Genomic DNA, 11306 nt, shown 5'->3' on the forward strand with positions numbered 1-11306 from the left:
ATATTGTCGTTTTCACAGGGACCATAGGCATGACACGGATGAATGTTATGACCTGAAGCAGCAAATTGAGAATCTTATTAGACAAGGAAGCTGAGGCACTTCGTTCGAAGGGATCATAGAGATGAGAAGTTGAAAGGAAAAATGGAGGAATCGTCCCGGCCCCCACTAGGAGAGATAAGGATTATCGTTGGAGGAAACTCGATGGGGCAATCTTCCAAGTCGAAGAAGACATATCTCAAAGTGGTGCAAAACGTCCAGCTCTCTGGACAATCACCACGGACGAGATCAAGGGACGAGCCGGCCATTTCCTTCACCGACGAAGATGCTGAGAGGATCCATCACCCGCATGACGATGAAATTGTCATTACTCTGCTTATTGTAGATTATACGACTAGTAGAGTGTTAATTGACAATGGAAGCTCAGCGGACATATTGTACTATCCTGCCTTCCAACAGATGAGGCTTGGGCGGGATCAACTTCGTCCAGTCTGCTCACCACTGATAGGGTTCGGAGGAATGAAGGTGCAGCCTGTAGGCACCATTACATTACCAGTGGTGGTAAGGTCATACCCGCAGCAGATAACTAGGGAAGTCAATTTCCTCGTGGTGGACTGTTCGTCTTCATACAATGCCATTATTGGAAGACCAACTCTGAACAGTTGGAAGGCGATAACATCTACCTACCATCTATCAGTCAAATTCCCTACGGAGTACGGGATAGGGCAAGCACAAGGAGATCAGTTGGCAACCAGAGAATGCTACTTAGCCATGATGGCTTTGGACGAACAGGTGCAGACAATAAGCATCGAGGAAAGAAGGGTTATTGCAGAGCCCACAGAGGTATTGGAAGATGTTCTTTTGCAAGAAGATGATCCCGAGAAATTCACCAAAATTGGAACAAGTATGAAGGAGAAGGCAAGAAAAGACCTCATCCAGTTCCTGAGAAAGAGTATCGACGTTTTTGCATGGAGTCATGACGACATGCCAGGAATCGACCCAAGTGTGATCACTCATCGATTGAATGTGTACCCCTTTTTTAAGCCTGTTCGTCAGAAGAAGAGGGTATTCGCTCCCGAGCGGGATAAGGCGATCAAGGAAGAGGTTCAGAAACTGACCACGGCACAGTTCATTAAGGAAGTTTATTACCCAGATTGGTTAGCCAATGTGGTGATGGTGAAGAAAGCAAATGGAGAATGTGCGTAGATTTCACTGACTTGAACAAGGCATGTCCCAAGGATAGTTATCCTTTGCCACACATTGATCAATTGGTGGACTCTACGGCTGGCCATCAGTTGCTGAGCTTCATGGACGCCTTCTCAGAATATAATCAGATTAAGATGGATGAAGCTGATCAGGAAAAAACTTCCTTCATTACCAGCCAAGGCTTGTTTTGCTACAAAGTGATGCCCTTCGGTTTGAAGAACGCAGGGGTAACTTATCAAAGGTTGGTGAATCACATGTTTCGTCCACATAGAGGACGGAATGTGGAGGTTTATGTCGACGATATGCTTGTGAAGAGCATAGACGAGGAAAACCAATCAAAAAAAAAAAAAAAAAAAAAAAAAGTAAGTGAAATGAAGTGGAGGATACTTACTTTGACGAGTAGTCTCCTCGTGACTAAGGTTCTCTGCAGTAGGCACTGGGCCAAGTCCCCAAGCTGCTAGACGAGTAAGAGTAACCAAATCATGGAAAGTCCTCCCAGGGAAGGCACGAACCACGTCTATCTGGTCCAGGTAAAATTTGTCCAAGCGTGGACGAGCAACAGCTGCATCAACAAAGAAAAAGAGTTAGACGACTGAAAGATGGGAAAAAAGTAAGGAGAAAGGAAATAAAATGGAAAGAAAACATACCCTCAGGACGAAGACGATCTAGAGGGCTGGTAAAAGGTGGGAAGGGGGGACTACCTACATTAGCTGGGTCCCCAGCCCAATTTCCAGAAATAATAAAAAATTCTTTTTTCCAGAGTCGGTCAGACGAGCTACGGCCCTTAATTAAACTGTAATAAGAGCCCCTGGACGAGAACTGGTAAAAACCAGCAGATTTCTTTATCTCCGAGGGCTTATAACAGTAAAGGAACTCGTCCACTGTTATTGGATGGTTCCCTTCCAATGCCTCACGCCATAACACTTGCATGGCAACTATCGTCCTCCAACCATTGGGGTTGAGCTGGTTAGGTCCAATACCCAACCTTTGGAAGAGGTCTCTACAGAAAGAATTTAGAGGAAACCTAAAGTCAGCTAAAAGGTAAGAAGTATATACCCCTAAACCGAAGGAAGAAGAACAACACCATTCTCCAGCCTTGGGTAGACGAGGGTTAAGTTCTTTAGGAATTTGGTATCTATCTACAAGAGTTTTTAACTTGGCAGCGTCTAAGGTGGATGCTACCTCTGGGGCACAACTATAAATGACATCCTCCTCGTCCTCTTCCTCGTCTTGAGGAGGGCTAGATGGCTGTCTGGACGAGCTAGCCCCAGATCCAGAAGCCATCCTACGCTGTAGTTCTTGGAGTTCCTGTAAGGGAATGCCAGGAACCCCAGACGAGTAATGCTCGTCTGAGGAATCACTACAGGACGAGTTATCTACACTATCCTCACTACCCTCACTCCCAGAAGAAACGTCCTGATACTCGTCTATCTCCCTCTCTATACTACTAGACGAAGACATATTTAAGATGAAAACCTAAAAAGAAAGAAGAAATACCTGATAAGAACTAGGACGAGGGCTAGACGAGGCTCTTGGACGAGATGGCAGAGGGGAAAATGAGAGGAAAGTAAGGGGCATGAATGGGAATGCACTATTTATAGGCCCCAGCAGCCGGGTCACTAAAGCGACATTCACCATTCAAAAATTGACACGTGGCGATTCCTTGGGGAAATGGATTCGACACGACTGGCCAACCAACAGCCTTGCGACACGTGGCTCACAAAAAGCAAAATTTTATTAAAATCACAACAATATCTTGGACGACCCTTTGAACAAAAGGGCAACTGATAGGGGAGCAGAAAATTAGTCTAACTCTGGTTCGTCCAAAGGTGTCGTCCAGAGCCAATTGAGCAAGTTCAACTGGAATCACCCCAGAAGAAGTAAAAGTGTTTATGGACAATAATACTACTCTTGATAGTGAAGTCTCCCATGGACGATAATGTCGTCCATGATGAAGGTCGTCCATGGACGACCTTCAGATGTCCATGGACGATCAAACAGTCCTCCACCAAACAGACGACTACACAACACTTAGAACTTTTGACTCTCTGTAGCGGTTACCAAACTCGCAACTATCTCAACGAATCCATCAAATAAGTTAACTTCCGTTAGCGGTTACAATATTAGTAGTCGTTGAGGAAGCTAACTCCGGACTCATTGGCTTCCACAAATCTTGGGGAGGTTATTGGACAAATTACCGTCCCCAGGGTCCCTATATAAAGGACCGGTCTGAACCCGACAAAGGTAAGAATTTCTCTGAGACATTACTCCCAAATACTTGGAACTCCCTTCTCTGCGAGACTAACTTCTTCATTGGAGAGGGTTTGGCCAGTATTCTCCGGTCTCCTCTTTGACAGTTTGTTTCTTGTAGGCCTTCCACCACATAAGTAGCCCACCGAAGCCAGATCATCCACCTTACTGATTCGGAGCGATATCACCTGTAAAATCTACTCTCTAATAAATATATTGTTTTGGGCTTGTTGTGCCATCATCCATTTTCGTTGGGCTAAGGGTCTAATTCTAGTCCTTACAATTATTAAACCTAATTATATGTATAAGAGAAAATATTACTATTAAAATAAAAATAATTATATGTAAATATAAAAGTTAATTTTTTTTGATAATATCAAAATTATCCGAGTCCCTTAAAAATTTTATAGACTTTTACATAAAATAAATTAACTATGTCATGGTAGTATAAATCTTGGGTCTTTTTGTAAATCTCGATTTATTTTTTTTCTGCTTGAATGGGAAAAGAAGAGGAAAACAAAGGGTAAAAAAAAAGAAGAAAAATAAAATTACACTTTTGTGAAGTGTTTGGTTTTGGATTTTTCTCTTCCTACCCCCCAAGCGTGCGGCACCAAAGAAAAGTCGAAAACGTTTCTGACCTGTTACGGCCTCCGCCTCCACCGCCATAAACTGATTCACAATTTTCATCATCATCGTCGTCATCGAATTCGCACAAAAATAAACGCAGCTATTTCAGAGAGAAGAGAGAGAATTTCTATATTGCTTACTAGGGTTTTTGCAGAGAGAGAGAGAGCTGTGGTGGCTTTGAAAGTTTGAAACTTGAAAGAATAACGATGGGGAAGAACGAGAAGACGGGGCTGGGGAGAGCCCTAGTGAGGCAACACAACCAGATGATACAGCAGTCTAAGGAAAAGGGTTACTTCTACAGGAACCAGCACAAGAAGGTTCTCGAATCCGTCACCGAAGTCAGCGACATCGACGCCATTATCGAACAGGCCGACGAGGCCGACCGCCTCTTCACTCAAGACCACCCTGCCCCCAACCTCCTCATCAATCTGTCAGTTTTCTATTCTCTCTCTCTTCCTTTTCATTCCCATTCACTGTTTATTATTATCTGGATTGTTAATTTAATTATTGTCAAGTTGAATACAAGTATATGACTTTGGATATAATAGAATTACATGATGGAAAAGAATACATGTGGCCGACCCTGATTAGTTTGTTGAGGATCCATAGCCAACCCCGAAATTTTAGGACTACGGCTTGGTTAGTTGGTTGTTGTTACTTCCTTGAATAACATATATTGTCCATATGTTGTTGGCATTGAAAGTTAAAAGCATGTGTTGCTGAGCTGATTCATAGGCAAGAGATATCATGGGAATGTTAAAAAGGAAAAAAAGAAAAAAATGGTGGAGAGGAGAGGAATGTCCTTTTATGTAATCAAAGAGTGTGTTTTTATGGATTTTGTTTGATTGGGCGTGTGCATTAGGCGGTGTCCCTTTGTATTTTGAGGGAGCGGAATGGTCATATTTTTGAGGATGAGGAGCATTTGGTGGATCAGCTCATAGCTTTATTTACAGGGATGTTGTTTGACTGGTCTTGTTCTTGGGGATTCACTTCTCTTGATTTTGTTCAGTTGTTCTTAGATTCCCATCTTATTTGTACATAGTTTGCTTTCTTTTGTGTTTTTGTACATATTTTTTAGCTACTTCATTCTTCTTGCATGAAGTAGCCTTTATTAATAAAAATTTTATTACCTATAAAAAAAAAGTATTTAAGTTCACAACTTTTTCATTTTGAGACATTTCTTCTAATGATTTATGTTTTTTGTTCAGCTTAGTAAATTTATAAGCTCAACGGTATTACGTATGAATGTGCATTAAGATCAATTGATTTTTGTTTGATGCCTATTTTGTGGGAATAGGGATGCAAGCTCTAGTAACAGTAACAGTGGCATGACCCCTGAGGAAAGGAGAGAGCAACAGATGAAAGAGGAGGCACAACATGCCAGCAGTCTTAGAGTTCCACGCAGGCATGTGTTTCTTCTTCCCTTACCAAGTTGAAGTTTAATCAAAGATTTATATTTGTGCAATTAGTTTAAAAGGTTGTATTTTTCCTTGTAGGCCACCATGGACTGCTGAGATGTCTGTAGAACAGCTTGATGTGAATGAAAGACAATCTTTCTTATCATGGCGCCGAAGCCTTGCAAGGTTAGGTGACTATGTCTGTTTCATGAATGTATCAAGTGTCTATTAATGGGTGTGTTTGTATAAGCTATTGCGAAACGGAATTTTGGGTTTAAAATGAGGGTTTGTAAAAAAAATTATGAGGAGTTGCTGTTGCAAAATGGCTTTTTGGGTTTTAATAACGCGTTTTTAGGTTTCCAAATCTCTTAACCAAACGGATTCAATAGACACACCAACATACTTCCATGAATGCAATCCATGAGATAGTGTAGTGTCAAGTGTTGCTTCATATAACTTAAATTTTATCATGAAATGCTTAATACAGGTGAAAATTTTACTTTATCCACTTAATTAAGAATTTTTTTTTTTTGGCCAATCTATCCACATCTTTTTACTTCACTAGAAAATTAGCATGTGATGTATCTTAAAAAACTGTTACAGTACCGTCCGACAGTCCGAGGATGACCCAACTCATGTTGGCATGCTAGTCTGGAAGGGCTAGAAAGACAAATCAATTAAGTTCAAAATCCATGTAGTCATAGCTGAACTTAAGAGGTAATTAGAACTCCAGATAATGATGAAGCTGGAAGGGAATTTACTCAGTTAAAAACTATGTAAACTTAAACTAGTAACTTTGTAAAGACTGTCACTTTAGTAAACGATTATATATTATGACATTGCTCCATATATGGGATATGGATGGCTTTGAAGTACCCTTGATAACAAGATGTAATGCAGTGGTAGGAAACTGGCTTCAATCTGCTGGGTAAGTTTTGTTTTTGATTTTTTGTTTTCCAGATATTTTTTCTCAAAATGGTTTTAATTTGGGGATTTTGAGTGCTCGTGCGGTTTGTTGGTTTCATGTTTGGCCTTATTTACTTATGTTTTTCTTTTTATTGGTTTTAAATATTTGTATTAAAACAGAAAGAGAATTTACAAAGAGACCAATTGAGTGTACTTGATGTATACCTCAAGGATCCTTAAATTAAAATACAATGCAAGGAAACAATGAAATCATCTAGTGTTGTGGGTCTACTCTCATCCAAAGACATCCAATAAAATAAGGACTCTACATATTGTGACTTGAGTCTGTCCAAAGATAATTCCTGGTCTCAAATGTCCTATTTCTCTCCCTCAGTAAATTCACATTAAGCAAGAATGGACAGCATTGCAGACTTTTCCTGAAAATCTTGGAATTATGTCACGTAGCCTGCAAATTATGTTTTTTTTATTCCACATGCCGATAGATTTGGGAGTGTGGCTTTTCAGATTTCATTCTTCATTGTCTTTGTGTTATCAGTGGTTGATACAACATTTTGTACTTATATCCATGATGATGTGTTAAGTGTTCTAATTAACGTACGTAGCATTCTAATAGTAATGTATTTGCTTCAGACTTGAGGAGAATGAGAAGCTTGTTCTAACTCCTTTTGAGAAGAACCTGGATATCTGGAGACAGCTCTGGCGGGTGGTTGAACGTAGTGATCTGGTAAGGCCATATTGTCTTTGATGGTGTGACATTGAAAATTCTAAGAAAACAGTTTCTTTGTAGTGTTGTAATTGTTAAGATTTGTATTGCTTTTGGCCTTCAGATACATGCTTGAACATCCACAAGCAGTTAGTCCAACAGATTTCCCATTAATGGTTTGGAAAAAGAAACTGTAAATAGATTAGCTCAAGCAGTTTGTACAGTGTGCAGAAATATAGAGAAAATTTTAATTTAAAGTTCCTTTCATTTGTCAAACTGTATAAACATTATTAACTTTTCGAAGATCAGCCAACTTCTGCCTCTTACAATATTATGAATTTACAAGATATCACTACTTAAGAATGGACATGAGACAATGAATTTATGAAATGGCTGAAAAAAATTGTTACATTTGTCTGGCCATATCTTTTTGGTCTATTAAATGGCTGTAGAAGTATCCTGGAAAGATAGGAAAATTTCATACAGCACATGTTAGTTTTGGGTTTACCTAATATTTTCATATAATCAGCTCTCACAGTAAAAGAGACTTCTAATTGGCTTTAAACACTGCTTTCTAAACAATTGGGATGTCAAAAGTTAATACAAGATGTTAACAGAAATATTTCATTCTTAAATAGACTTAATTAACTATTAGGAATGTAGAAATTTTGTTGTTCTGACATTTATTTGGGGCTGTAATTGTAATGATATTCCTAAACCACTTTTATTTTGGAAATTGTTGCTCTTTGCATAAAAATATCTCTTGGGCTAAGGCATATGATTTTGATTCTTTTCCTACTCTTGTTCACCAGAGATGTTTGTTAACCTTCAGCATTATTATCCAGGCAGTAATTTTTTATAAACATGCCAGAAATCTACTTATCATATAAATAATTTAACAAACATGCCCAAATATTGTAAATTAGGTGTCATTGCCTGTAATTGTAAGTCTTGTTTTATTTCACCAAAGATGCTTGTAGGCATTTGGTGATTACATCTGGCATTAACTGCTCTAATGCATGTTTGGAGTATGTTTTCTTGAAGTTTTAGTTTGTGGTCATGCTTCATGACCTATCTTTTTTTAGCATTGACCTTACTGGCTGATAGCAATTTTTATTCACTTGTTATGTTGATGCATGCAATCTACCATAATTATGAAATCCTGTTAGATTTGCCTTTTAAAGTCTCGAGTTAGTATTCCTTGCACACATCAAGCATTCCCTTTCTTCTTTGCATTTCTTTTTATGGAACACATTGTATCCTTCATCTTAAATCACATGATTTAGTTTAGGTTAATACTAATTTCATTCTGTTCTTTTCAGCTTGTAATGGTTGTTGATGCCCGTGACCCGCTGTTCTACCGCTGCCTTGATCTTGAGGTAATTCTCTCTCTCTCTCTCTATATATATATATATATCAATCATTTAGAAAATACTTTTAAGTTACAGTAATTTGACGTGATCCGGGCTCTCTATTTATTTTTCTAATTTTTGTAAATATGATACCTCTCCTAGATTTGAGAGAAACTGAGCAAGATTGTGTGTAAAGATCTACGAATGAAGCACATTACCCAAACCTTGGTATTTCAAAATTTACTTATTAAAAGTGAAAATTCTGATTCTTTACAGTCTTGATTTAGTTTTGCGCCAAGTAGGGGAAGAGTCTGATGTTTAATTTGGGGGTCTGAATTAATATCTTTTGTTGCCCTGGTTAAATCTATTAAACTAATAATGTTTAGAATGCTTTAGAATGTCGAAGCACAGTATATAAATTGTTGATTGTTCTATAATATCAATGTCAATATATAAACTTTATTCAAAACTTTGAGACCAAGCTTTTTAGTTAGCTATTTTAATAATGAAGATGGCAAGTGCTTTCTACCCAAGTGATGTGTTATGGGTTGGAGGAGTAATAACCTGCACTAGGTGCTCAATTTGTAGCTTGGTTAAGTTGTTTTGTTGGATTCGTGAGGAGTTACAGGTGAAAGGAAAGCTTAGAAAAACTACTACTTGATAAGTTGTAAGAGACAATAAAACATAATACAGCAGTCACTGACACGCCAGCTATGCTATGAAAGTGGATATGTAGGCCTCCTATCCCTACCCAATCCAAGAAGCAATGGTAGTTTTTTTTTTAGGTAAATGAGAAAAGAATTGAACCACTTTTCTGTGATAAAGTTCATTTCTGTGATGCATTAGTGTTATTTCTGAGTATTTTATTTGTACTCAGAGAATAGAGGGATGAAGAAATGTTTTAACCTGTCAATTTCATCTGTGAATAAACTCCTAGAAATCTTAATTGCTTCCTCCTTTGTTGGTGGAGATTTCATGACTGCATAGCAATATGGGTATGACATTGAATTTCTTTGAATGCAGGCATATACACAAGAGATCGATAAGTACAAGCGCACGTTGCTTCTTGTTAATAAGGCAGATCTGTTACCATTTTCTGTCAGGTTGGTATCTGCATTGCATGTCTTTGTTGCAGCAAAACAATTCTTTAGTTTTTTAACCTGTTAAATTGTCATTGCTTTGCTCTGCCTGCAGGGAGAAATGGGCAGAATATTTTCGCCTTAATAACATTCTCTTTGTGTTCTGGTCGGCTAAAGCTGCTTCTGCTGCTCTGGAAGGGAAAAACTTAAGTGACCCATGGAAGACACAAAATACCTTTCAGAACATGGATAACCCTGATACAAAAATATATGGAAGGGATGAACTTTTGACCCGTTTACAGTGTGAGGCAGAAGAGATAGCCAAGATGAGGCGGAAATCAGGTTCTAATGGTACAGGCTCATCTAATGTTCAATCTCCTCGTGGAAATACTGCAGTAACTTCAGCACCAAAGAATGTAGTTGTGGGATTTGTTGGCTATCCTAATGTGGGGAAGAGCTCAACAATCAATGCTTTGGTGGGCCAGAAGCGGACAGGTGTCACCTCTACTCCAGGGAAGACTAAGCATTTCCAAACATTGATAATGTCTGATGAGCTGACCCTATGTGACTGCCCTGGATTAGTGTTTCCATCCTTCTCAAGCTCGAGATTTGAGATGATTGCTTCTGGGGTATTGCCTATTGATCGGATTACTGAGAATAGGGAGGCTGTACAGGTAGTGGCCAATCGAGTTCCTAGACATGTCATTGAGTCTGTCTACAAGATCAAGCTGCCAAAACCAAAGCCATATGAGCCGCAGTCTCGGCCCCCTCTAGCATCTGAACTATTAAGAGCTTATTGTGCCTCTCGTGGGTATGTTGGCTCTAGTGGACTGCCTGATGAAACTAGAGCTACCCGTCAGATTTTGAAGGATTATATTGATGGCAAGCTGCCCCACTATGAAATGCCCCCTGGAATCTCCAATGAGGAAAGTGATTTGGAAGATGTTGATGAAGCAAGCTCATCTGAAGAGCATGAGTCAGATTCATCTGATATTGAAAACCCTCAAGATTTTCAAGGTGAAAATGCACCTGCTCTTGAGCATGTGCTGGAGGATCTCAATTCTTTTGACATGGCTAATGGCCTTGCTTCCAAAAAGGCTTCGAATAAGAAGCCTAAGGCGGCCCATAAACAGCACAAGAAGCCTCAGAGGAAAAAGGACCGCACCTGGAGGGTTGGGAATGATGATGGCGATGGAATGCCTGTAGTAAGAGTCTATCAGAAGCCAGTGAGTACAGGCTCTGTCAAGGTCGGATGAGGATATGGATAGATCGTGTCTCTCCTGTCAGTTTTTCGTGGCTACAAATCTAGTCATTGGCTGTTGGTTGTGGCTCTCTCCCTTTCTCACTCCCAGAAAAAAGAAAGGAGGGTAACGAATGAAAAGAAAATGAAGAATATAATTTAGATGGCTTTAGCGGTTGTGTAGTTGAAGTGTAGTTGATGGTGTAAATAATGCATGCATTCGCATCATCATCATTATTATTAATTTATTATTATTATTTGCTGAATTTTGTAAGGAATATGACTTTGATGATATAAACTGTTTTGTTTTTCGTACTGAGCGTCTAACTTCAATTGGAAATTTTAAGGCTGCTATTCATGCATGGAGACTATCTAAATTCGTGGGGCAAGACATCGTCACAGTACTAGAATCTGAAGAACATTCTGATCAGTATCGGTCACCCCAATTTTATGGTTGTGATATGGCCTAAGATTTTCATATTTTGTTTGTCTGATGGTGTTTAATACCAGCTACCTAGTTGGAGCAAA

The 11306-nt window shown here is 39.2% G+C and overlaps 1 protein-coding gene across 1 annotated transcript; it reads left to right on the forward strand.

Annotated features, from left to right (window-relative positions):
• Positions 1–4002: 4002 nt before the first annotated feature.
• On the forward strand, positions 4003–11093 carry LOC126724922 (GTPase LSG1-1-like). The gene is made up of 7 exons (XM_050429343.1): positions 4003–4510; positions 5378–5485; positions 5577–5663; positions 7035–7128; positions 8430–8486; positions 9483–9562; positions 9654–11093. The coding sequence occupies exons 1-7, from the start codon at positions 4287–4289 to the stop codon at positions 10792–10794; spliced, it is 1791 nt and encodes a 596-aa protein (XP_050285300.1). The 5' UTR covers positions 4003–4286; the 3' UTR covers positions 10795–11093.
• The last annotated feature ends 213 nt before the right edge of the window (positions 11094–11306 follow it).

The sequence above is a fragment of the Quercus robur genome, chromosome 1, assembly GCF_932294415.1.
Source record: "Quercus robur chromosome 1, dhQueRobu3.1, whole genome shotgun sequence".
Taxonomy (NCBI): Eukaryota; Viridiplantae; Streptophyta; class Magnoliopsida; order Fagales; family Fagaceae; genus Quercus; species Quercus robur.